This window comes from Topomyia yanbarensis, chromosome 2 (assembly GCF_030247195.1).
Source record: "Topomyia yanbarensis strain Yona2022 chromosome 2, ASM3024719v1, whole genome shotgun sequence".
Classification (NCBI taxonomy): domain Eukaryota; kingdom Metazoa; phylum Arthropoda; class Insecta; order Diptera; family Culicidae; genus Topomyia; species Topomyia yanbarensis.
Genome location: NC_080671.1, coordinates 139,870,997 through 139,898,912, shown reverse-complemented (window position 1 = coordinate 139,898,912; position 27,916 = coordinate 139,870,997). Strand labels below are relative to the sequence as shown.

At 40.3% G+C, this 27,916-nt stretch overlaps 1 protein-coding gene across 2 annotated transcripts in view; it reads left to right on the top strand.

Moving 5' to 3' along the window:
* Nucleotides 1-27,916, top strand: part of LOC131681538 (uncharacterized) — a 516,112-nt gene that overhangs the window by 448,614 nt on the left and 39,582 nt on the right. For both annotated transcript variants that reach the window (XM_058962362.1, XM_058962361.1), the window contains exon 7: nt 26,117-26,631. In XM_058962362.1, the coding sequence (XP_058818345.1) occupies nt 26,117-26,631 (515 nt within the window). The remainder of the gene's footprint in view (nt 1-26,116; nt 26,632-27,916) is intronic.

Sequence of the window (27,916 nt, the reverse complement as noted above, 5' to 3'; positions counted from 1 at the left end):
AAATATGCATGATGATATAAAAGGAGGCAACATTCAATTACCAATATTTGGCCGAAATTGACTTGCGGTGAAAGCAGGTTCCCTATGTTACTTGTGAAGGTACTTCGTTTACATATGAGTCTAGAAACTATACGTATATGTAAATAGAGCGCACGTCAATTTTATGTTACATGAACAGTGTGCATTGCAGGAAAATTCACTTTGTTTGCTAATCGTGACTTACTCGGCGGAAGTGGCTCGTTCGGTCTGAATAAATAATTAATTCATAAAATATTTTTGCTCGCATAACTTGAAGCTTCGAGCTGTTTATCGAGCATACCTCAACCCGTCAAAACTTCAATGAGGTGCATTCTCTTTCACCACAACAGCGTTTGAGTTTACCAGTCATCCAACAGCGACACATGTGGTTCGAAGATTTAATGCGACAATCTTGATAACTATGCGAAACTCTGTTGTCGTCAATTCAATCGGCCCGTCTGGGTCATCCCAGCAGTCGTCGGGGTGGCGGATCGTACCAATTAGCTATGATTCGCATAGCAGAGACATGTTATTGAGATGGCAGCTCACAACCGGAGTGATATCCAGGAATTGGGGTTAGCGGAGTTAAAAAAAAAATTATCATCATAATTATAATGATCCAACACGAACTGCAAACGAACGCAGCGAGGGCAGGTTCAGACAGCAGGCAAAACCTCTTTCAATTTAGCGTAGACGAGGACACCGTCCCACATTAGAGAGAGGGTCGTCACTTTTGCTGGTTTGCGCTTTACGTTGTAAATTACTTGGAATATTGAATTAATTTGTTCAATTTACGCACAAGCTGTTGTCGTAGTTGAAGCTGCAAATGCTACATTTTACTGATTGAACAAGTAAGCGAGTATCACCTTGCTGCATCAAGATAGCAATCTATATTTTTCAAAATGAAGTTAATCGGAGAGGTGATAAAATATGAATGATTTCCTTCCGATAGCACGTGTATACTTTTCAAAAGGCCAATTCGCGATCCCCAGATGCGCATTTTAGAAAATGAGTTACGTCGTAGCGAAATTCATTGGAAAACTGCCAGATCCACGCTAAGATGTAAACAACGTAGACCATCCACGGTGCGGCGCCGGTTTGAGGCGTGCGTCCTTCAATCTTCATCTATAGCAGCAAAAAACTTCCAATTTCGGTTAATGGTGTGTACCGATCAAACCGCTCGACGCACTTTTATATTTTGAATGTCCGATTACCGTGAAAAAAATTAATTTATAAACAAACCTTTACCTCAAAACATTTCCAAAAATCCGATAATTCAACCCTCAACGGTACAACCTGTCGGAGTATTTGATTTACAGAGCACTGGACTTGGCAATAGAACTCATAAACATAATTCTGCAAACAACGTGGCGCCTTCAATAAATTAGAAAATTTGTTTACACACCCAAATGCGTGGCCTCGGTGCATGTGGTCGTGACGCAAGAATGTTCGCGCGCCGTGTTTGTAATGTTCAAATTATGTTTTCGCCGCTCGATAAAAACTGGTTGCCCATCAGCCAAACCCACCGAGTGTGTTGACGACATCACAGGTTTAGGTGCCAGTCAAAATGTTGACGCCTTATTGATGTTAAACGGTTATTATCGATGTTCATCATCATGTTGTTTGAAGATGATTTCAAGCGCGTGAGGGTTTTAGGGTAATCATTAGCTGAGTAGGACGTAGTTACGAAGAATGGCTGTTGGCGTAATTGGTTTGAATTTATGCACGTGAGTGAAGAGATGATGAATTGAACAGGCGCTGGAATATGTTCAGGGTAGAATTTTTCTAGCTGACTAACTATGATCTGATTAGCACAAATTAAAATTGTAACCTATGAAATATAAAGTAAGTATGAACGGAAAAGAATTGTTCCCAAATTCGTGAATAAAGTACCATACATTCTGGAACAATCACTTCTTTACGTTCCGAAAACAGGACCATGAACAAAAATCATGTGTTTTGGTAACGCCTATATAACGCTTCTAGTTGTGGAGAAGTGGAGATACTTGTTTTTGTTTTGTGAATTTCAGTCACGGTTTCCGCCATATCATTACCAAGTCGATTTTCTATACGTGAACTAGTTCACAACTTTACGAACGTTATTCATAAAACCAAAGGTTGAATTGTAATTTTATTCATAACTTTTGGAGCATAATTCAGAGTCCGACTATGAGTGAACTGATTAATGATTTGTTACATCTTGAACATGATCTGGTATTCGTGGTTGTAAAGTAGTTCACAAAATCAAAACATTTGCTCGTGAAAAATTTTGCAAAACCCGGAATATTAATCATAATGAATTTTTTCAATTATTGTGAACTAGCTCATGATTCCTAATATAATAATCACGATTCAATATCTGTGCTCGTGAAATATCAAAATCACGAAATGTTACTCATGTATACGTCAATTGATGCCTGATTTCTAGCGAATTAGTTACAACTCATGCTCATGAAATGGTTCACAAAAGAATGAAACAATTTTTATGTGTTCGTGAATTAGTTCGTGATTCCTAGTATCATAGTCACGACTAACCATTCGAGCTCGTGCAATAGTTCACAATCGAAAAATATTATTCATGTAAACGTGAACTGATTTACTGACGACTGATTCATTCGTGCTCGTGAAATAGTTCAAAAAATCATGAAATCTTATTCATAGAAACGTAAACTCATTCGTGAATTCTAATATATAGTCACACCTGACCATGGGTGCACGTGAAATAGTTCACAAAACCATAACATATCATTGAATCATTGAATTGGTTTATAATGCCAACTGTACACTAGGGTACATATGTACCCCGCGCCAACTTTGACTCCTGCTTCCACGAAGGCCAAAAGCAAACTGTAATTAGTCCAGGTGTTTGCGTTTCGACTTCGTCTCTTCAGAACCACGGTACTTGGCTGACGCTAAGTCTAAAATTGGAAACTCTACTTGTGAACACACTAAACGGTGCATTGGGCAAGTGCCGTGGTTCGGAAGAAGTCGAAACGCAAACACCTGGGCTAATTATGGTTAGGTTTTGTGCCCTTCATGCATAAAGACGGTCTTAACCCAATATTCTCCCTAGGGAGTAATATAGCAAAGCAAACTGGCATAACCACTTTTTCCTACTTTTACTATGAACTCTAAATTGAACTATGGTTAGGGTCCCCGGTCGGTAAATGCCGAATTCTCTTCTTCGCACGGCTCCAATAATGGCGTGGGGTGCATTTGTACCCCAGTGCAACGTTCTGGGCTTAACTATGGTTTCCAAATTATTTTGGTCGACTCACTAACCCCGAGAAGCATCGTTAAAAATTTTCCCACAGAAAAACAAAATTCAATTTGTTACTTAATTCTTGGAGATGTTCAGAAATTGTTGTTGACTGATTTGACCAGTCCAGCACTCAAATGATTGGCTCGCGAGTTTCTTTCATTTTCCATATGATCTCATAAAAGATTCACTCAAAGAGTTTATTTATCAATCGAAAAAAATAATTGATATATCATCTTCAACAAATAGATATCACGAAATTAATCGAAATTTCTCAAAAAATAATATAAACATTTTTTTGTTTATTGTTAATATGTAAAATTTTTATTGAAACATTATTGAGTTTTGGATTTTCAAGAGAAATTTGATTGGGGTCATAACAACTAAAATAGAGCAGCTTTATAGCAGACGACCTGTTAAAACTTAAGTATCTCGTATTTTGAGATAGATTCTATTTTATGCAAAATCTTTCCAACATAATTCTAAATATTTACTAATAAAAGATAAATAAAACAAATTTCACAAGTTGAAGCTCTGCCAATGTAATCGTTTCGCTTCTTCTTGTTCGGTACAGTTCTCCTAGTGTTCGATTCTGGAATAGTGTGCTTACAATGCTCTTTCTCCTGAGATCCCGTGCACGAATTAATTCTGCACAAAAGCCGTATGCCTGAAAGCTATGTGATCAGAACCTGACCACATTCAATGGATGCCCGCTCAAAGGTCGATGAAACGTATATCAAATTTGACTTTAATCAGCTTTCGGAACAGAAATTTTAAATTTCTAAATGTCAAGGAGATCATCCCAATATACATTTGTTTTTGCAGACAAGTTTGCTGGTAGGCTGATGATCTGGCGGGGAATCTGCAGTTATGGTCGAATGACTCCGATTTTCGTCACAATCAACAATATATACCGAGCTATACATCGAAAAATGTCTGGAAAACGTGTATTTATCCATAATGTCACAAAGGGGCCCTAACAAGTTTCGGCCAAATTTGGCGAGTAGCCACCACAGTAATAATGCGCAATATCGATACCGCGAAACACCCAATATCACGATAACGTGCATATAAATAACGAAAAGTGTGACTAAGATCCTGAAATCATGAACACAAATACAGTACCCGCGACTAAAATATCAAAATCGTGACTATAATCCTGAAATTATGAACACAAATCACTATTTGTGAATAAAATATCACGATAACGTGAATATAAATCACGAAAATTGCGACTAAAAAAAACCAACACGAAACTCGTGAATAAAATATAACGAAAACGCGAATATAATTTACGAATATCGTGACTAAAACCCTGAAATCGCGAACAATAATCGTTCTACTCTGCATGAAAAATCCGATATCAAACTCATGAACAAAATACCATAGTAACGTGATGAGAAATTACGAAAATCTCGACTAAGCTCCTGAAATCATGACCATCGTTTTAGTTGATATACTACAAACCAGTGTATGCCTAAACTATGAACAAGAATCATAACAAAATCCAAACATGTTCAGGGAACAACCACAGTAGCCGGTTGCGTTGCGTTGAGTAAGCACGGTATACTTCGTAGATTGCAGACTGATGACTCTTATTTCCAGCCAGACTACTTGAGGAGCATTGTTTGGGACTAACAATTGATCCAGTCCAAGCGAGAATTTCGCCTGAGAACCACCATTGCTGGCCACGACCATCTTTACCGTAGCTTGGGATATGAGATAGGAAGTGTTGATGTGGTACTTACTTAACGGAAGGCCCCGACTCAGTGACGCTCCCATAAGTACCACGGATTGGGTAGTGGGTGGGTTGTTAGTCAGGATTCGCCTCAAGCAAGCGATGCGACTGAGAATTTATTTTCGTGCATACGAAGTTTGAATACTTTATTCACTAGGATACGTAAATGTTCGCGATGCGAAGGTGTTTAACCTCTGGATAACCATTTATCGAGAGTTTGTTTCATTGAAAGCAACTTGAACTCCGGACAGCCTGCTGTCGGGAGTGTTGTCGACAATATAAAATGGACCATAAATTGATTTAATTTAATTGATTCATTGGCCTAAAAGTGAGCCAATGAATATGACAATAAAACGTATGTTCTGCGTGCTGTTATGACAGCTGAGTACTGGTAGCTGGCTTCTGATTCTTCTCGCGAAGCTCTCAATTCCCATTTTTTTCACTCAGACAATACCATGCGTATTCCTCACGCACATTAAATTCCCAGTGGATTAGTTCCCTATTTGGTCAAATAAACACTAAACAAACAAATAAATTAGTTGTCTTTGTCCAAAGAGATGTCAGCTAGATTGGCATCAACCGGCGGATACATGTTCCCTTGCAATGCCATCAAATCAAAGAACATTTAAAATTACATACGACACACTATGTGCAATTTTGAATATAATGAATAATAATAATATAATTATTTGCAATAAATAAGATCGGAAAAATTAGTTGAATAACCGAGGTAGTTCATTTTCAAAGATAGCACTGTTGATGTGTTCAGAGAACAACCACAGTAGCCCAACCAAAAATTGCAATGTAACGCCATGTACATTTTTGCGAGAACTAGTTTTTTTTTAAACACACATTGTTTCATAAATACGAGGTTTATTATCCATAATTTCAAGAACTTTGTCACGATTTTCTTAAATCATTCAGTTCACGAAATCGTGATTTGTTGTTCATGAATTTCCCCTTAATTGAAAAAGTTATCTAGTTAAATAGCGAGAAAATGTTTTGAAACATACTCAATCGATATTTTATAATAATTTTTACAGAAGGCGAACTAGCAAAGTAAAATATTGAAATAGTCTCGAAAAACCTATCGTGGGTAGTAAAAAAACCGATGCTACAGCAGAAAACTCGATTTTATGTGTGAAGAGAATATGAAATAATTTTGAGCGGCCCAAAATAGGCATTAACTGCACCGAAAGCTTTGCTTTGTATGATGGATACAGTTTAAAAACAGTTCTATGCGCGCGTTATTTGCTCCTCTTCCCTTTAAGCATACGACGCACAGATCTTTCTTAATGCAGCTCCTCTCCGAATCGAAACTGACTCAGACTTTAATCCCAACCGCTGCACAGTGTCGCCTAGCCGGACAAAACCTCAACATTTCATTTTGGATTTTTCCTGAAATAATATTTTTCTCTGTTTCTAAATAGGTTGAATAGACTCTTCTCAGAATATTGAGCCTCGAAGATGAAAAAAAGATTGTTTACAGAACTTCAAAGGTGAAATAGATGAATTCTAAAAAAACTGTATTCAAACCTATGTTATTCAAATTAATATATCTTTTTAGTTAAAATTCCGATTCGGGGCGAACTAGTTTCTTTTGAAAAGCGATTCGTTAGACTTATACCTGCCATTCGATTTAGTCGATACAAGCCTTTCTCCTCGCCAGACACGAAGAACAAATATTGAATCGTACAGTAAATTATAAGTATAATGTTCAAAGTGGCTGTAATTTGGAGCCAGAACCCGACTCAGCCCTGGGTCCAAGCAAAGACGGCATAAGATGCCTCATACTTGTTGGCACCACGGGGAGGTACCAGAGGTGAATGGCGACATACTTTGGCATTATGTTGTACAATAATCCAACTTTACCAACTGGCTCTTGTACATTCTCTAATATACAACATAATTTTTTACAGAATTTTTCCTGTTCTAGGCATAACTAATTCAACACCGCAGTTTCTAGTGCTCAAAACAAGTGGATGGCAATTTTTCGCCATAGATGCGTAAATATTTCACTTATTTTTTCCGGAATATTCACTCTGATCTACTTTCTGAAAATGTTCAAAAATGATATAGTCGAAAAAATTATTTTAAGCTATTTTTTAATTTTTCAAATATTGCATTAAACGTTGTTCCTTGAATCATGAAAACCTAGAAGTTCAAGGCCATATTTTCAAATTCTCAAGTTAAATAATAAAAATATGTTATTCACCCAAAATCAAAACTACATCCATAAAATGTAGAATTAATTCTTGTTAGAGTTTTTTTGCAGTTTCTCCTGTAATATGTGTCTAACAGTCTAGACATCTTAATTCTTATTCAGTCACTCGAGCGTGAATTAAGTCAGCCCGATGTCCATCGTTTCCAGATAAGTTTATTCACAATTTGCAATTCGCTGTCCCAACAATTAGCATAAACATATTCTCCGAACAAGTTTCTGATTATCTCTTCTCTCATCGGAGAACGCCAGCATTTTTTTATTTCCTTGGCAATAAACAAAAGTATAGAAATAACCACTCAATTCGCAAGAAAACATAAAATCATAATGATTCATCATTTGTGGAAGAAGCGGGAGTGAACTAGCTTTTCATGTGAAATTGGGCAAATTAATTTTTGAAATTGTTCATTTTCCCAACTTGTTTTTACTCATACGAGCAGCTTCAGTTAGTAGCTTATTCAGGATACATAGCACATTGGTATGCACTATCTGGGAATAAATTTGCCAGAGAATGCATTATTGGTTGTGTTTCGCCATCAAAGTGTTTTGTATTTGGAATCATGGGTCATTTTTTGAGGAGTTCATGGTTTACAGCAACGCCGCGTACAGGGGTAAAATTCATCATGATAATTTATACAGTACATCTTTGAATATTTTTTCTAATGGACCACATAAATTTTTGTTTATAGCCAAATTGATTGCCTATTTTTGTCTACTAGTTATTAGTGTACATAGCGATATGTATCCAAAACTTAACTTGTTAGCTCCTCCCCAAGACTGATGGGTTGGACGGTATTGCGAATATCATCAAACATATTGCGTGCATCAATTTTGAAGAACCTCTGATATACAATTGCTTTAAGATTGTTATTGCATTACGCCTCGATAGTGGTATATCGAGAAAACCGGCTTTTTTATGTTTTGTCCAGCAACCATTACCATCCGTCTTAGCAACATAGGTACATACATTCAGTTGGACCAATCAAAAAATAAAGCTTATATTCACTAAACAACACCTTCTATGGCGACATGACCGGAAACTCTAGTGATATGGAAGATCTCGCTTTCTTCATTCGTTTTCGAGCTCTCCATCGAGACAGAGGTTGTTTTTTTCTAGTCCGTAGTGCTGTGTGAGGCGATAAAGAATAGTTTTAATCCGCATTCAAGGTTATTTTGCCAGTTCGGTTCGGTCCTCAGTCTTTTGTTCGCGTGTGAGGATTAAACAATAGCCAGCTGTATAAGCTGGATCGGTTCGTCGTTGGACACCAGTTTAAAGCTAAGAGGTTTTTGTCTTTTGTAACACATTTATTGCTTTCTTCCGTCTGCGCGGGCGCTGACCCCGTGCGTTGACGTTTTCTATGGTTCCCTCTCCGGATGGTCAAATGGAAGTTGAATCGGGTTCAACTTCTAAGGCTCCCCCCCGGCCCAAATGCTATCCAGAACTCTCAACTGGTCCATTTGTGGTCTTCTTTCGGCCCAAGACTAAATCACTGAATCTTCTTCAGATTTCTAGAGACCTGACGGAACGGTTCTCGGCTGTGACCGAAATTTCAAAGGTCCGCTCGGACAAGATAAGGGTGTTGCTAGCCAACTCAAAGCAGGCAAACGATATTGCTTGCTGTGAGCACTTTACGCGGGATTATAACGTGTATATTCCGGCTGTAAGAGTACAATCCGAAGGCGTCGTAACCGATGAGAGTTTGACGTGCGAGGATCTGCTGAAGTACGGGGTTGGCCGATTCAGAGACCGCTTACTTCAGCCAGTTAAAATACTTGAGTGCAAACGTTTGCACTCAGTAGTAGTTGCGGGGGATGGTTCAAAAACTTACCCCCAATCAAACTCTTATCGGGTGACCTTCGCTGGTACCGCTTTGCCAAATTTCGTCCTCTTGCACAAGGTTCGTCTGCCTGTGCGTCTGTTTGTGCCGCGGGTCATGAATTGCACAAAGTGTAAACAATTGGGTCACACAGCCACCCATTGTAGCAATAAGGCCCGCTGTGGAAAATGCGGGGAGAATCATCTAGATGATTCGTGCAGTAGGCAAGCCGAAAAGTGTCCTTACTGTGCGGAGAGTCTGCATGATATCTCGGCATGTCCCGCGTACAAACTACGCGGGGATAAACTGAAACGTTCCCTTGCGGGACGATCCAAACATTCTTTCGCAGAAATGTTAAAGAATGCTACACCACCATCCTCAGCAAACATCTATACTCACTTGCCTCCTGACGAGGGCGAGGCTGATAACCCACAAGAGGGAACATCTACTAGGGTGTCTAGAATTTATAGGAAGAGGAGGAACATTTCCTCTCGTAAAGTTCCTTGTAAAGGCCAGAAGGTGTCCCTTGAGGGGGCTCCGAAAGTCACATCTATTGGAAGTGTTGCAACCAAACCGAAGCAATTAGCTCCTGGTCTCGGAGGATTAAGCTCAGAGAAGGAGTTCCCAGCACTTCCAGGAACATCAAAAATCCCAAGTGTTCCTTTGTTTCAGTTCGAGAGTAATCACAGCACTGGAATTATAAAACTCTCGGACATAGTGGAGTGGATAATAAAAACTTTCAATATTACTGATCCTATTAAAAGTCTTATGTTAGCTTTTCTCCCTACAGTGAGAACATTTTTGAAGCAGTTGACTGCTAAATGGCCCCTCCTCTCAGCGATTGTATCCTTCGATGGCTAACTCATCGAACGAGGTCACGGATTTGATCACTGTTCTACAGTGGAATTGCAGAAGTATCATCCCGAAAATCGATTCCTTCAAAATTTTAATAAATAATTTGAGTTGCGATGCATTTGCATTATGTGAAACTTGGTTAACTTCCGACATAGATCTCAACTTCCACGACTTTAATATTATTCGCCTGGATCGAGACACCCCCTATGGAGGAGTGCTTTTGGGGATCAAAAAGTGCTATTCCTTCTACAGAATTAACCTTCCCTCGATAACAGGTATTGAAGTTGTCGCTTGTCAAGTAACAACCAAAGGCAAAAGCCTTTGCATAGCTTCCATATATATTCCCCCCAACACCGCGGTTGGGCACCGACGGCTACAAGACATCTTAGAATCCCTGCCAGCACCGCGACTAGTTTTAGGAGACTTTAACTCTCACGGTACAGCATGGGGTTGCCTCTATGATGATAACCGGTCTTCCTTAATTCAGGATCTTTGCGATAACTTCAATTTGACAATTTTAAACACGGGTGAAATGACACGGATTCCTGCTCCTCCAGCGCGCCCGAGCGCCTTAGACTTGTCCCTTTGCTCAACATCGCTGCGGTTAAATTGCACGTGGAAGGTAATTCCTGATCCCCACGGCAGCGACCATCTGCCGATTGTAGTCTCAATCAATAACGGTTCAAGGCCATTGAAATCAATCAATATTTCGTATGACCTCACACGAAATATCGATTGGAAGAGCTATGCTGCCGCGATATCCGACAACATCGAATCTACCCAAGAACTTCCTCCGGAGGAAGAGTACAGCTTTTTGGCTGGCTTGATTCTCGACAGCGCGAATCAAGCTCAGACTAGGCCAGTACCCGGCGCGAACATACAAAAACGTTCTCCCAATCCCTGGTGGGATAAAGAGTGCTCAGACGTGTACGCAGAGAAGGCCGCCGCGTTTAAGACCTTCCGGAACGACGGGTTACCCGCCAGTTTTCGACAGTACGCGACGTTAGACAAGCGAATGAAGAGTTTGATGAAAGCTAAAAAACGCGATTATTGGCGCCGGTTCGTCGACGGATTAACGAGAGAAACATCGATGAGCACTCTTTGGGGAACAGCCCGACGTATGCGAAATCGAAACAGTACTAATGAGAGCGTGGAATATTCAAACCGTTGGATATTCGATTTCGCCAAGAAGGTTTGTCCGGATTCCGCCCCGGCACAGAAGATTTACCGCGCCGCGTCTCCTCACGATAGCGCGAACGAAACACCTTTTTCGATGGTGGAGTTCTCACTTGCTCTCTTGTCGTGTAACAATAAAGCTCCGGGGCCAGACAGAATCAAATTCAACTTGTTGAAGAATCTGCCTGACTCTGCCAAGAGACGCTTGTTGAACTTATTTAATAAGTTTCTCGAGGCTAACATTGTCCCACTCGATTGGAGACAAGTGAAGGTCATCGCCATCCAAAAACCAGGAAAACCAGCCTCCGACCACAATTCGTACCGTCTGATCGCAATGCTATCCTGTATCCGGAAGTTGTTCGAGAAAATGATCCTATCCCGCCTCGACAATTGGGTCGAAGCAAATGGCTTTCTGTCAGATACACAATTTGGCTTTCGCAAAGGCAAAGGGACGAACGATTGTCTTGCGTTGCTCTCAACTGAAATTCAAATGGCCTATGCTAGCAAAGAGCAGATGGCATCAGTGTTCCTAGATATTAAGGGGGCTTTTGATTCAGTTTCGATCAACATTCTTTCAGAGAAGCTGCACCAGCATGGTCTTTCAGCGACTTTAAACAACTTTTTACTAAACTTGTTGTCGGAAAAGCACATGCATTTTTCGCATGGTGACTTATCGACATCACGATTTAGCTACATGGGCCTTCCCCAGGGCTCATGTCTAAGCCCCCTTTTATACAATTTCTATGTCAACGACATTGATGAATGTCTTGACAATTCCTGCACGTTAAGGCAACTTGCAGACGATGGCGTGGTGTCTGTTACGGGACCCAAAGCTGTCGATCTACAAGGACCATTACAGAATACCCTGGACAATTTGTCTGCTTGGGCTATTAAGCTGGGTATCGAATTCTCCACGGAGAAAACTGAGCTAGTTGTATTTTCAAGGAAGCGTGAACCAGCACAACTACAGCTTCTATTAATGGGTCAAACTATCGCTCAGGTCTTCACAGTAAAATATCTAGGGGTCTGGTTCGACTCGAAAGGTACTTGGGGATGCCATATTCGGTATCTGAAACAGAAATGCCAACAAAGGATCAACTTTCTTCGTACAATAACCGGAACATGGTGGGGTGCCCACCCAGGAGACCTAATTAGGTTGTATCAAACAACGATACTGTCGGTAATGGAATACGGATGCTTCTGCTTTCGCTCCGCCGCGAACATACATTTCATCAAACTCGAAAGAATTCAGTATCGTTGTTTGCGTATCGCCTTAGGGTGCATGCAGTCGACCCATACGATGAGTCTCGAAGTGCTGTCGGGCGTTCTCCCGTTGAAAAATCGATTTTGGGAACTCTCATATCGATTGCTCATTCGATGCGATATCTTGAACCCGGTCGTGATTGAAAATTTCGAAAGGCTTGTTGAGCTCAATTCTCAGACCCGTTTCATGTCCCTGTACTTTGACTACATGGCGCAGAATATTAACCCTTCTTCTTACAATCCCAACCGTGTGCATTTCATAAATACTTCTGAATCTACTGTTTTCTTCGACACATCCATGAAATACGAGATTAGTGGAATTCCGGACCACATACGCCCACAAGTGGTTCCAAACATTTTTTATAATAAATTCCGAGAAGTCGACTGTTCTAAGATGTTTTATACTGACGGATCAAACCTCGAAGGATCCACTGGCTTCGGTATTTTCAATCAAAAGTTCACCGCCTCCTACAAACTCAGTGACCCTGCTTCAGTTTACGCCGCAGAACTAGCTGCCATTCAGTATACCCTTGGAGTCATTGAAACATTACCCGCAGACCATTACTTCATCGTTTCGGATAGCCTCAGTTCCATTGACGCTATTCGCTCGATGAAACAAGGCAAGCACTCCTCGTATTTTTTGGGGAAAATACGGGAGCTACTGAGTGCTTTATCTGACAACTCTTTCCAGATTACCTTGGTATGGGTCCCTTCTCATTGCTCCATTCCGGGCAATGAGAAGGCAGACTCCTTAGCTAAGGTGGGTGCCTTAGAAGGAGACGTTTACGAAAGACCAATTTGCTTCAGCGAATTTTTCAGTATTACTCATCAGAGAACCCTCGAAAGTTGGCAAACTTCGTGGAGCAGTGGAGAGCTGGGAAGGTGGCTACATTCGATAATCCCTAAGGTATCGACGAAACCTTGGTTCAAGGGGATGGATGTATGTTCTGCGTGCTGTTATGACAGCTGAGTACTGGTAGCTGGCTTCTGATTCTTCTCGCGAAGCTCTCAATTCCCATTTTTTTCACTCAGACAATACCATGCGTATTCCTCACGCACATTAAATTCCCAGTGGATTAGTTCCCTATTTGGTCAAATAAACACTAAACAAACAAATAAATTAGTTGTCTTTGTCCAAAGAGATGTCAGCTAGATTGGCATCAACCGGCGGATACATGTTCCCTTGCAATGCCATCAAATCAAAGAACATTTAAAATTACATACGACACACTATGTGCAATTTTGAATATAATGAATAATAATAATATAATTATTTGCAATAAATAAGATCGGAAAAATTAGTTGAATAACCGAGGTAGTTCATTTTCAAAGATAGCACTGTTGATGTGTTCAGAGAACAACCACAGTAGCCCAACCAAAAATTGCAATGTAACGCCATGTACATTTTTGCGAGAACTAGTTTTTTTTTAAACACACATTGTTTCATAAATACGAGGTTTATTATCCATAATTTCAAGAACTTTGTCACGATTTTCTTAAATCATTCAGTTCACGAAATCGTGATTTGTTGTTCATGAATTTCCCCTTAATTGAAAAAGTTATCTAGTTAAATAGCGAGAAAATGTTTTGAAACATACTCAATCGATATTTTATAATAATTTTTACAGAAGGCGAACTAGCAAAGTAAAATATTGAAATAGTCTCGAAAAACCTATCGTGGGTAGTAAAAAAACCGATGCTACAGCAGAAAACTCGATTTTATGTGTGAAGAGAATATGAAATAATTTTGAGCGGCCCAAAATAGGCATTAACTGCACCGAAAGCTTTGCTTTGTATGATGGATACAGTTTAAAAACAGTTCTATGCGCGCGTTATTTGCTCCTCTTCCCTTTAAGCATACGACGCACAGATCTTTCTTAATGCAGCTCCTCTCCGAATCGAAACTGACTCAGACTTTAATCCCAACCGCTGCACAGTGTCGCCTAGCCGGACAAAACCTCAACATTTCATTTTGGATTTTTCCTGAAATAATATTTTTCTCTGTTTCTAAATAGGTTGAATAGACTCTTCTCAGAATATTGAGCCTCGAAGATGAAAAAAAGATTGTTTACAGAACTTCAAAGGTGAAATAGATGAATTCTAAAAAAACTGTATTCAAACCTATGTTATTCAAATTAATATATCTTTTTAGTTAAAATTCCGATTCGGGGCGAACTAGTTTCTTTTGAAAAGCGATTCGTTAGACTTATACCTGCCATTCGATTTAGTCGATACAAGCCTTTCTCCTCGCCAGACACGAAGAACAAATATTGAATCGTACAGTAAATTATAAGTATAATGTTCAAAGTGGCTGTAATTTGGAGCCAGAACCCGACTCAGCCCTGGGTCCAAGCAAAGACGGCATAAGATGCCTCATACTTGTTGGCACCACGGGGAGGTACCAGAGGTGAATGGCGACATACTTTGGCATTATGTTGTACAATAATCCAACTTTACCAACTGGCTCTTGTACATTCTCTAATATACAACATAATTTTTTACAGAATTTTTCCTGTTCTAGGCATAACTAATTCAACACCGCAGTTTCTAGTGCTCAAAACAAGTGGATGGCAATTTTTCGCCATAGATGCGTAAATATTTCACTTATTTTTTCCGGAATATTCACTCTGATCTACTTTCTGAAAATGTTCAAAAATGATATAGTCGAAAAAATTATTTTAAGCTATTTTTTAATTTTTCAAATATTGCATTAAACGTTGTTCCTTGAATCATGAAAACCTAGAAGTTCAAGGCCATATTTTCAAATTCTCAAGTTAAATAATAAAAATATGTTATTCACCCAAAATCAAAACTACATCCATAAAATGTAGAATTAATTCTTGTTAGAGTTTTTTTGCAGTTTCTCCTGTAATATGTGTCTAACAGTCTAGACATCTTAATTCTTATTCAGTCACTCGAGCGTGAATTAAGTCAGCCCGATGTCCATCGTTTCCAGATAAGTTTATTCACAATTTGCAATTCGCTGTCCCAACAATTAGCATAAACATATTCTCCGAACAAGTTTCTGATTATCTCTTCTCTCATCGGAGAACGCCAGCATTTTTTTATTTCCTTGGCAATAAACAAAAGTATAGAAATAACCACTCAATTCGCAAGAAAACATAAAATCATAATGATTCATCATTTGTGGAAGAAGCGGGAGTGAACTAGCTTTTCATGTGAAATTGGGCAAATTAATTTTTGAAATTGTTCATTTTCCCAACTTGTTTTTACTCATACGAGCAGCTTCAGTTAGTAGCTTATTCAGGATACATAGCACATTGGTATGCACTATCTGGGAATAAATTTGCCAGAGAATGCATTATTGGTTGTGTTTCGCCATCAAAGTGTTTTGTATTTGGAATCATGGGTCATTTTTTGAGGAGTTCATGGTTTACAGCAACGCCGCGTACAGGGGTAAAATTCATCATGATAATTTATACAGTACATCTTTGAATATTTTTTCTAATGGACCACATAAATTTTTGTTTATAGCCAAATTGATTGCCTATTTTTGTCTACTAGTTATTAGTGTACATAGCGATATGTATCCAAAACTTAACTTGTTAGCTCCTCCCCAAGACTGATGGGTTGGACGGTATTGCGAATATCATCAAACATATTGCGTGCATCAATTTTGAAGAACCTCTGATATACAATTGCTTTAAGATTGTTATTGCATTACGCCTCGATAGTGGTATATCGAGAAAACCGGCTTTTTTATGTTTTGTCCAGCAACCATTACCATCCGTCTTAGCAACATAGGTACATACATTCAGTTGGACCAATCAAAAAATAAAGCTTATATTCACTAAACAACACCTTCTATGGCGACATGACCGGAAACTCTAGTGATATGGAAGATCTCGCTTTCTTCATTCGTTTTCGAGCTCTCCATCGAGACAGAGGTTGTTTTTTTCTAGTCCGTAGTGCTGTGTGAGGCGATAAAGAATAGTTTTAATCCGCATTCAAGGTTATTTTGCCAGTTCGGTTCGGTCCTCAGTCTTTTGTTCGCGTGTGAGGATTAAACAATAGCCAGCTGTATAAGCTGGATCGGTTCGTCGTTGGACACCAGTTTAAAGCTAAGAGGTTTTTGTCTTTTGTAACACATTTATTGCTTTCTTCCGTCTGCGCGGGCGCTGACCCCGTGCGTTGACGTTTTCTATGGTTCCCTCTCCGGATGGTCAAATGGAAGTTGAATCGGGTTCAACTTCTAAGGCTCCCCCCCGGCCCAAATGCTATCCAGAACTCTCAACTGGTCCATTTGTGGTCTTCTTTCGGCCCAAGACTAAATCACTGAATCTTCTTCAGATTTCTAGAGACCTGACGGAACGGTTCTCGGCTGTGACCGAAATTTCAAAGGTCCGCTCGGACAAGATAAGGGTGTTGCTAGCCAACTCAAAGCAGGCAAACGATATTGCTTGCTGTGAGCACTTTACGCGGGATTATAACGTGTATATTCCGGCTGTAAGAGTACAATCCGAAGGCGTCGTAACCGATGAGAGTTTGACGTGCGAGGATCTGCTGAAGTACGGGGTTGGCCGATTCAGAGACCGCTTACTTCAGCCAGTTAAAATACTTGAGTGCAAACGTTTGCACTCAGTAGTAGTTGCGGGGGATGGTTCAAAAACTTACCCCCAATCAAACTCTTATCGGGTGACCTTCGCTGGTACCGCTTTGCCAAATTTCGTCCTCTTGCACAAGGTTCGTCTGCCTGTGCGTCTGTTTGTGCCGCGGGTCATGAATTGCACAAAGTGTAAACAATTGGGTCACACAGCCACCCATTGTAGCAATAAGGCCCGCTGTGGAAAATGCGGGGAGAATCATCTAGATGATTCGTGCAGTAGGCAAGCCGAAAAGTGTCCTTACTGTGCGGAGAGTCTGCATGATATCTCGGCATGTCCCGCGTACAAACTACGCGGGGATAAACTGAAACGTTCCCTTGCGGGACGATCCAAACATTCTTTCGCAGAAATGTTAAAGAATGCTACACCACCATCCTCAGCAAACATCTATACTCACTTGCCTCCTGACGAGGGCGAGGCTGATAACCCACAAGAGGGAACATCTACTAGGGTGTCTAGAATTTATAGGAAGAGGAGGAACATTTCCTCTCGTAAAGTTCCTTGTAAAGGCCAGAAGGTGTCCCTTGAGGGGGCTCCGAAAGTCACATCTATTGGAAGTGTTGCAACCAAACCGAAGCAATTAGCTCCTGGTCTCGGAGGATTAAGCTCAGAGAAGGAGTTCCCAGCACTTCCAGGAACATCAAAAATCCCAAGTGTTCCTTTGTTTCAGTTCGAGAGTAATCACAGCACTGGAATTATAAAACTCTCGGACATAGTGGAGTGGATAATAAAAACTTTCAATATTACTGATCCTATTAAAAGTCTTATGTTAGCTTTTCTCCCTACAGTGAGAACATTTTTGAAGCAGTTGACTGCTAAATGGCCCCTCCTCTCAGCGATTGTATCCTTCGATGGCTAACTCATCGAACGAGGTCACGGATTTGATCACTGTTCTACAGTGGAATTGCAGAAGTATCATCCCGAAAATCGATTCCTTCAAAATTTTAATAAATAATTTGAGTTGCGATGCATTTGCATTATGTGAAACTTGGTTAACTTCCGACATAGATCTCAACTTCCACGACTTTAATATTATTCGCCTGGATCGAGACACCCCCTATGGAGGAGTGCTTTTGGGGATCAAAAAGTGCTATTCCTTCTACAGAATTAACCTTCCCTCGATAACAGGTATTGAAGTTGTCGCTTGTCAAGTAACAACCAAAGGCAAAAGCCTTTGCATAGCTTCCATATATATTCCCCCCAACACCGCGGTTGGGCACCGACGGCTACAAGACATCTTAGAATCCCTGCCAGCACCGCGACTAGTTTTAGGAGACTTTAACTCTCACGGTACAGCATGGGGTTGCCTCTATGATGATAACCGGTCTTCCTTAATTCAGGATCTTTGCGATAACTTCAATTTGACAATTTTAAACACGGGTGAAATGACACGGATTCCTGCTCCTCCAGCGCGCCCGAGCGCCTTAGACTTGTCCCTTTGCTCAACATCGCTGCGGTTAAATTGCACGTGGAAGGTAATTCCTGATCCCCACGGCAGCGACCATCTGCCGATTGTAGTCTCAATCAATAACGGTTCAAGGCCATTGAAATCAATCAATATTTCGTATGACCTCACACGAAATATCGATTGGAAGAGCTATGCTGCCGCGATATCCGACAACATCGAATCTACCCAAGAACTTCCTCCGGAGGAAGAGTACAGCTTTTTGGCTGGCTTGATTCTCGACAGCGCGAATCAAGCTCAGACTAGGCCAGTACCCGGCGCGAACATACAAAAACGTTCTCCCAATCCCTGGTGGGATAAAGAGTGCTCAGACGTGTACGCAGAGAAGGCCGCCGCGTTTAAGACCTTCCGGAACGACGGGTTACCCGCCAGTTTTCGACAGTACGCGACGTTAGACAAGCGAATGAAGAGTTTGATGAAAGCTAAAAAACGCGATTATTGGCGCCGGTTCGTCGACGGATTAACGAGAGAAACATCGATGAGCACTCTTTGGGGAACAGCCCGACGTATGCGAAATCGAAACAGTACTAATGAGAGCGTGGAATATTCAAACCGTTGGATATTCGATTTCGCCAAGAAGGTTTGTCCGGATTCCGCCCCGGCACAGAAGATTTACCGCGCCGCGTCTCCTCACGATAGCGCGAACGAAACACCTTTTTCGATGGTGGAGTTCTCACTTGCTCTCTTGTCGTGTAACAATAAAGCTCCGGGGCCAGACAGAATCAAATTCAACTTGTTGAAGAATCTGCCTGACTCTGCCAAGAGACGCTTGTTGAACTTATTTAATAAGTTTCTCGAGGCTAACATTGTCCCACTCGATTGGAGACAAGTGAAGGTCATCGCCATCCAAAAACCAGGAAAACCAGCCTCCGACCACAATTCGTACCGTCTGATCGCAATGCTATCCTGTATCCGGAAGTTGTTCGAGAAAATGATCCTATCCCGCCTCGACAATTGGGTCGAAGCAAATGGCTTTCTGTCAGATACACAATTTGGCTTTCGCAAAGGCAAAGGGACGAACGATTGTCTTGCGTTGCTCTCAACTGAAATTCAAATGGCCTATGCTAGCAAAGAGCAGATGGCATCAGTGTTCCTAGATATTAAGGGGGCTTTTGATTCAGTTTCGATCAACATTCTTTCAGAGAAGCTGCACCAGCATGGTCTTTCAGCGACTTTAAACAACTTTTTACTAAACTTGTTGTCGGAAAAGCACATGCATTTTTCGCATGGTGACTTATCGACATCACGATTTAGCTACATGGGCCTTCCCCAGGGCTCATGTCTAAGCCCCCTTTTATACAATTTCTATGTCAACGACATTGATGAATGTCTTGACAATTCCTGCACGTTAAGGCAACTTGCAGACGATGGCGTGGTGTCTGTTACGGGACCCAAAGCTGTCGATCTACAAGGACCATTACAGAATACCCTGGACAATTTGTCTGCTTGGGCTATTAAGCTGGGTATCGAATTCTCCACGGAGAAAACTGAGCTAGTTGTATTTTCAAGGAAGCGTGAACCAGCACAACTACAGCTTCTATTAATGGGTCAAACTATCGCTCAGGTCTTCACAGTAAAATATCTAGGGGTCTGGTTCGACTCGAAAGGTACTTGGGGATGCCATATTCGGTATCTGAAACAGAAATGCCAACAAAGGATCAACTTTCTTCGTACAATAACCGGAACATGGTGGGGTGCCCACCCAGGAGACCTAATTAGGTTGTATCAAACAACGATACTGTCGGTAATGGAATACGGATGCTTCTGCTTTCGCTCCGCCGCGAACATACATTTCATCAAACTCGAAAGAATTCAGTATCGTTGTTTGCGTATCGCCTTAGGGTGCATGCAGTCGACCCATACGATGAGTCTCGAAGTGCTGTCGGGCGTTCTCCCGTTGAAAAATCGATTTTGGGAACTCTCATATCGATTGCTCATTCGATGCGATATCTTGAACCCGGTCGTGATTGAAAATTTCGAAAGGCTTGTTGAGCTCAATTCTCAGACCCGTTTCATGTCCCTGTACTTTGACTACATGGCGCAGAATATTAACCCTTCTTCTTACAATCCCAACCGTGTGCATTTCATAAATACTTCTGAATCTACTGTTTTCTTCGACACATCCATGAAATACGAGATTAGTGGAATTCCGGACCACATACGCCCACAAGTGGTTCCAAACATTTTTTATAATAAATTCCGAGAAGTCGACTGTTCTAAGATGTTTTATACTGACGGATCAAACCTCGAAGGATCCACTGGCTTCGGTATTTTCAATCAAAAGTTCACCGCCTCCTACAAACTCAGTGACCCTGCTTCAGTTTACGCCGCAGAACTAGCTGCCATTCAGTATACCCTTGGAGTCATTGAAACATTACCCGCAGACCATTACTTCATCGTTTCGGATAGCCTCAGTTCCATTGACGCTATTCGCTCGATGAAACAAGGCAAGCACTCCTCGTATTTTTTGGGGAAAATACGGGAGCTACTGAGTGCTTTATCTGACAACTCTTTCCAGATTACCTTGGTATGGGTCCCTTCTCATTGCTCCATTCCGGGCAATGAGAAGGCAGACTCCTTAGCTAAGGTGGGTGCCTTAGAAGGAGACGTTTACGAAAGACCAATTTGCTTCAGCGAATTTTTCAGTATTACTCATCAGAGAACCCTCGAAAGTTGGCAAACTTCGTGGAGCAGTGGAGAGCTGGGAAGGTGGCTACATTCGATAATCCCTAAGGTATCGACGAAACCTTGGTTCAAGGGGATGGATGTGGGTCGTGACTTCATTCGTGTGATGTCCCGACTCATGGCAAAACATTACACGCTGGATGCACATCTCCGGCGTATTGGGCTCGTGGATAGTGGTATCTGCGCTTGTGGCGACGGCTATCACGACATCGAGCACATTGTCTGGGCGTGCACCGAGTACAGTTCCGCTAGGTCTCGGCTAATGGATACCCTGCGGGCCCGAGGAAGACCAACCAACGTCCCGGTTCGAGATGTGCTGGCAAGCCGCGATGTTCTCTATATGTCCCTTATATACACCTTTGTGAAAACCATCAATATACAAGTCTAACTGCCCCTTGTTATCTCCTTATCATTCTCAGAACGCTCTTCCACCTGTATCAAACCATCTGTATCGAATGAGCCAACAAACACGGGACCTACGGCACGAACATAACACGCTTAACTCGAAATGTAGCCGATCCACATCTGAGCCGTACTACGAAATCGTCTGGAAAAACCCCTGCCATCTTGAGGAGGACCACCCGGCGTCCCAGTACATGATTCCCCTGATGAAGGCCACCCGAGTTTGTAATCCATCCGTTGATCTCACGATGCCTGAAACTGAAATAATTTTCTCTCCCTGCCATCTTTGTCTACCCCCCCCCTCCCCTGACTCTTATACCCAGAAGTAACACCCCTACCCCCCCCCCCCCCCAATATCATCACGAAGCATTTAGCTCTTCTTGTCTCTTCTAGTTTTAACTATTATATTATATAATCTCGTTGAAATTGCCCAACTCTACTACCCACAAAAATAACTATAATTACGAATCTTTACAAAATTCAATCATGCCCTCTAGTTATGCCTAGTTTTAAGTTAGTCGTAAAAAATTGTCCCCCTTAATTAAACATTATTTGCTCCAATAATCTCACTGATAAAAATGTCAAACCATATTGCCACAAAAACTAAATGACCCCCCTAATCTTACGAAAACAATATTATCCCCTTGTGTAGATATATAAGATAGCTATAAAATCGCATTAGTTTCATTTTAAAAAAATCAATATGTAATCCCCTAGTTTTAAGCAATTTAAAATGTAAAACAAAACAAAATTGGCACCTTTAAGCTAACGCAACGTGCCTTATCAAATAAACGATTTGAATAAAAAAAAATCTCGCTTTCTTGTAGTATCTGAATAGAACACCGAAAATTAAGTACCAAATTCACGGTTCGCGTGCGATCATCCAAGAACACATACGAATATTCAAAAGCCACATGGTTAAAAAATAGAATATACACGCGAAGTTACGTACACGCGACATACAAAGGCACCCGCGGTCGAATACGTTAACGTACAAACGCGTGAGCCCTTCGCGACGATACACGTGATCGCGAAGTCTCTATGCCCGCACACATCTTAATCGTACAATGAACAACACATTCAGAATCGCGGCCCGCTGCAATTGGCCTTAAGCAGTGTTTTAGTGGGTGACATTTCCCGTCTCGTTTGTAATTGTAGTGTGTGATTCTAACGGGGAACCCTTCCGAGAAAAAAAGACGACACGGCAACTCGAAGCATCCCGTTTGGTATAATAGACAAATTAAGAGTTTGAAAAATAGGAAGCAAAAAGCCCATAAGCTATATAAGAAAAACCAAAATAATGAGCACTTGGAAAAATATTTCGACATTTGCGATAAACTAAATATGGCCATAGATTCTGCACTTGCGGATTATAACGCAAAAACGGAATAGCAGATCAAATCTTGTTCAACGAATTTTTTCAACTACGTCAAAACTAAATTAAAATCAGACAATTTCCCATCAACAATGCACTTGGATGACAACGTACGTGATAGCTCGGAAGAAATCTGCAACCTATTTGCAACATTCTTCCAAGAAATATATACGACTTTATCTGAACAAGACCGTGATCGCGATTACTTCGCTTTTCTTCCCGATTTTCCTTTGGATATTAGTGTCAATCATGTCATAGTGGAAGACATTCTCAATTCTCTAAAACATTTAGATGTATCAAAAGGTTCTGGCCCTGATGGAATTCCACCATTATTTATGATAAACCTAGCAACCCAGTTAACCGCCCCATTGTTCTGGCTGTTTAATATGTCTTTGCAATCTGGACAGTTCCCTAAAATATGGAAAAAATCTTTTTTAGTGCCTATATATAAATCTGGCAAAAAATCTGACATACGTAATTATCGTGGGATAGCCATAATCTCCTGTATTCCGAAACTTTTCGAATCAATCATTAACGAAAAAAGTATTTCTTCAAAAAAAAACAGAATTTCCAACCTGCAGCATAGCTTCTTCAAAGGTCGTTCGACCTCAACAAACTTACTAGAATTTATTAATTATACACTGATTGCAATGGATAATGGAATCTACGTGGAGGCACTTTATACAGACTTTAGTAAAGCATTTGGTCGCATTGACATCCCAATGTTACTCTATAAATTGACAAAGATCGGCATTGAGCCCAACATGGTTAGAATCATATCTCTCCGAACGTCAGCAAATAATTAAATTTAAAGGAAAGCAATCTAATCGAATTAAAGTCACCTCAGGAGTTCCACAAGGCTCTCATTTAGGCCCTCTATTGTTTATTTTATACGTGAACGATATCTTCTTCATTCTCAAAAAACTGAAAATACTAATTTATGCGGACGATATGAAACTTTATTTGGAGATAAGAAATGCCGAGGATATTAATACATTTCAAAACGAAATACAAATTTTCCACATGTGGTGTCAAAAAAGCCTCTTACAACTGAACGTGAAAAAGTGTAATTCAATAACCTTTAGTCGAAAACGACAAACACCGAATGTTGAGATTACCTTAGGAAATCAGACTGTAGTAAAATGTGAAAGAATTAGGGATTTAGGTGTTATATTAGATTCAAAGTTAAATTTTATTGATCATTATAACACAATTATGCACAAAGTTAACAACATGCTCAGTTTTATAAAACGCTTTAGCTATCATTTTGAAGATCCTTACACAATAAAATCATTATATATTGCATATGTTAGGTCGATATTGGAATATTGCAGTATGATTTGGTGCCCTTTTTCAAGCAGACATGAAGAACGAATAGAATCGGTACAAAAACAGTTTTTATTATTTGCCCTTCGTAAATTAGGATGGACAGCATTCCCTCTGCCATCTTATGAAGCACGCTGCTTGCTCAATATTCAAACATTAAAGGAGCGTCGCGAATTTGCAATGCTCTCATTCATTAATAATATCGTTTCGCATCGCATCGATTCAGCTGAAATTTTATCCAAATTGAACTTTTATGCACCTTCACGACAGCTACGAAATCGAAGTATATTTTCAATAACTCCTTTTCGCACAACTATGCAAAATATAGCCCCATAAATCGAATGATGTCTATTCATAATCACTATTGCGACTCAATTGATTTTACAATGTCTAAACTGAAACTAAAACAATATTTTATACACAAAAGAAATTCTAACGCGTAAGAGGATGATTCTGTAAAAGCCGAAATTGCTTAATTTATACTAAATTCACGAAATATACACATTAGTAATTAAGGAAATTTGTAGTCTACATCGATTGACGAAATAAATAAATATATAAATAAATGTAGCTCTACAGTTGCGGTAGAACAACTTTCGAAAAAAATTGTTATTAAAAAGCATTCCACATAAAAATCCACTCAGGTCATCTACTTGAATTAGATTGTGGAATTGCACTAGAACCATATTCCGTACATGTTGGAGCAGAAATGTAGTGTTTTTGTAATTCGCAATACACATTTTTCTTTCTAACAAGCGTTTCACTTCTCGTACGGGCGAGTGAATTCTAAAATTTTTCAAGTCAATCACCGCTAGAAAACAACGCTTCAAAATTAACTCATTAACGATTCACACAAAGCTCACGATATCAATAACGGTATTTCGTATAGGATACTGAGGGTTGGAAGTAGACTTATGTAACTTGAAATGTACATAATTTCACTGATAGCAAAATTATTAATTTTTGGGTGAAAAAGCAATCAAAACACATTTTTGAGGATTTTAAAATTACCCCTCATCCAAGACTTTCTTCTTGTTCAAAGTTTCAGCGTAATCGGTGATCTCTAGCATAAAACATTTCATACATTTTGTGTGCCTTTTAACACATGTTATGAATAATGCAACAACGCAGATGTGTTCCTAGTATCCTAGAACCGTTCGTGAAGTGATTTCCCAAATTAAACCTCAGCGATACGTTTCATTCCCAAGAAAAATGAACCTGCCTCAAAATGTTTTTTAACCCTGAAAGGGATGCGAATGTATGACTCACTCTCTGATCGTGTACTTGCCGCAGTAGCCTCGTGTTGTCTAGCGAAGAACATTTGGATTTTTTTCTCCTTCTCGTCGACTCAGTCATAAAATTAAACGAGCTGGAAAAAAGTTGAATGAAACGGTTTTCGAAGACACTGGTGCTGACGTTGGTGGTCAACGAGTGCGCTAAACGTATTTACAGTTTTGTGAATGAAATAAACCATACTCTCGGTCCGAATGCGGAGTGAAATATTGGCATGTGAATACTAGTACAAAACGTATCGAAGAATATAAGCGCATAACATAATCATGATTTTCGGAGCAACTATTTAACGCTTTATTTAATCTTTACGCAAACATTCTGCGAATTGGACTATTCTAGCGAGAATGATTTATGACCCTACTATTGCTACTACTGCGCGTAGGCGTCGATTAGTGTCAGATTTTGAAAAATTGTTTGTTTCCTCTGTTTTCAGCGAACAGATAAAATAGCACAGATATCTGAGCGCTTCACGTCGGAGTTTATTTTATTTTACCAGTTTTGTTTATCAAAACAGTTATGATAGATTTTTTGTATTGTATTCTTGAACTTTCTAGTGCGTCGGTGTTAAACTAATGATTCCATTTTTCTCACCCTCCAGATCACAACCGCCTAGTTGGCCCGACAGCAACCGCCAAGCATCTCCCCGGAACAAACTCGCCGAAATCGCAATCGAGGACCTTGCTTCGGCCGACCACACCACACACAACGACGACGACCTGTTCCAGTCCGAACGGTCACAGCAATGGGACGACCACCAATCACCAATCGGTGCTGAAGAATTCCGCCATTTCCAATCTTCAACGTAATGGAACAATTATACTGGAAAAATCCAGCTCGGCACTGACCATTAGCGAACACGATGTTCCCAGCAGTCCACCGGCAACCGGTGCTGACCATGCGAAACATCCGGCCATCATTGCCAACGGAACCAATAGCACCGAGAAGCACTGTGATCGGACGCTGCCCGAAGTAACCGGGAAGGCTGAGGCCACCAGGACCTCACTGCCGGCGTCTCCCAACTGCACCCGTAATTTAGTCGATATTAGTTTGCTCAATCATGCCAACCGAGGCGTGGAAGCGCTGGGAGTTTTAGTACAATACTTAGTTTTTAATGTAAGTATTTCGCTTTTTTTTAGTTATGTCTTATCACGTGCTACAGAGTCGAACCGATATTTGCTTTTCATTGCAGTACTTGAACTGACTCTTTTGAAACACGATCAACCTTCTATTCCAGATAACTTTCTTCATTGAAACTTAAACAATTTTATTGCAACCAATATTTGGGACCAACTGTATCGAATTAGATTGTCTGACTTCTTTTGACAGTTGCAAAAAAAGAAGCATTTACCACCGACCCTTTTGCAACCCTTAAGTTTTATTGGCTTGTTTGTTTGTTTGCCGTCCACTCAAACCCGAATCGGACATGCATATTTTAATTTCTGCGTACTCTATTCTTCAATCCGTTCCGGAGGTAATAGAGGTTTACCCGAGTGTCCATCAAAATCTGCGTGATACGTTGAGTGCTAACCTTTCGCGAAGAGAGAGAAAGAGAAAAAAAACTATATAGGGTGATGTGCCTATTATGGCAGTAGAGCCTATTGTGACCCTATTTCGTACCCCTTGGTTTCGAACCAAGCATATGAGATAATGACACTATCGATTTGGCTAAAACAGGTGAGAAAAAATAAGCTCAAGTTTTATTCTTTATTTGTTGTGCACATATGTATTTAGAAGTATCATCTAAATCCAACTTTTAATTAAAACAAAATCACCTTATTGAAATATCTACTAATCCGCCTCACTCACGTAGTGAACCGAAACTGGATGCAACGGCGCTTAGCAAAATAAACTTTTACGAGCCAGCATTTACCGCCTCATATCTCGTTGTTCCAGCACAAATATACTAAACATTGCACTGATACATACCTTTATTTTAGCTGGAGAACCTTTTGACGATAATTTCACTTTAAAATCACTCGTCAAACACTAGAATAGGCCTAGTGTTATAATAGGATAAAACTAAATACGGGGGTTCCTATTATTGGCATGTTTTGCTGATACACTACCACAATCAAAACCAACTTTTTGTATCCATCATACAGAAAAGAATCACCAGTGCGGCCAAACCAAAACATGAACTTGTAAATATAATGTAATGCAATTTCAGGTATAAGTAATCAATTACTTCAAGTTATTCAACTAATTGCTGATTGCAGATATTTTATTTTCATCTGCACATACAATTCGGATCGTGAGAAAGCAATGTGTGGTGAAACTTGTCATTCCAGTTGCTAACCTTCGAATGGTTTTTTCTGCGTGCGCAATTCTGGGCGCTCTTCTACTAACAGCTGATGAGTTTCATTGATGTGCGTGATGTTTACGTTTGTTTTGATCGGCT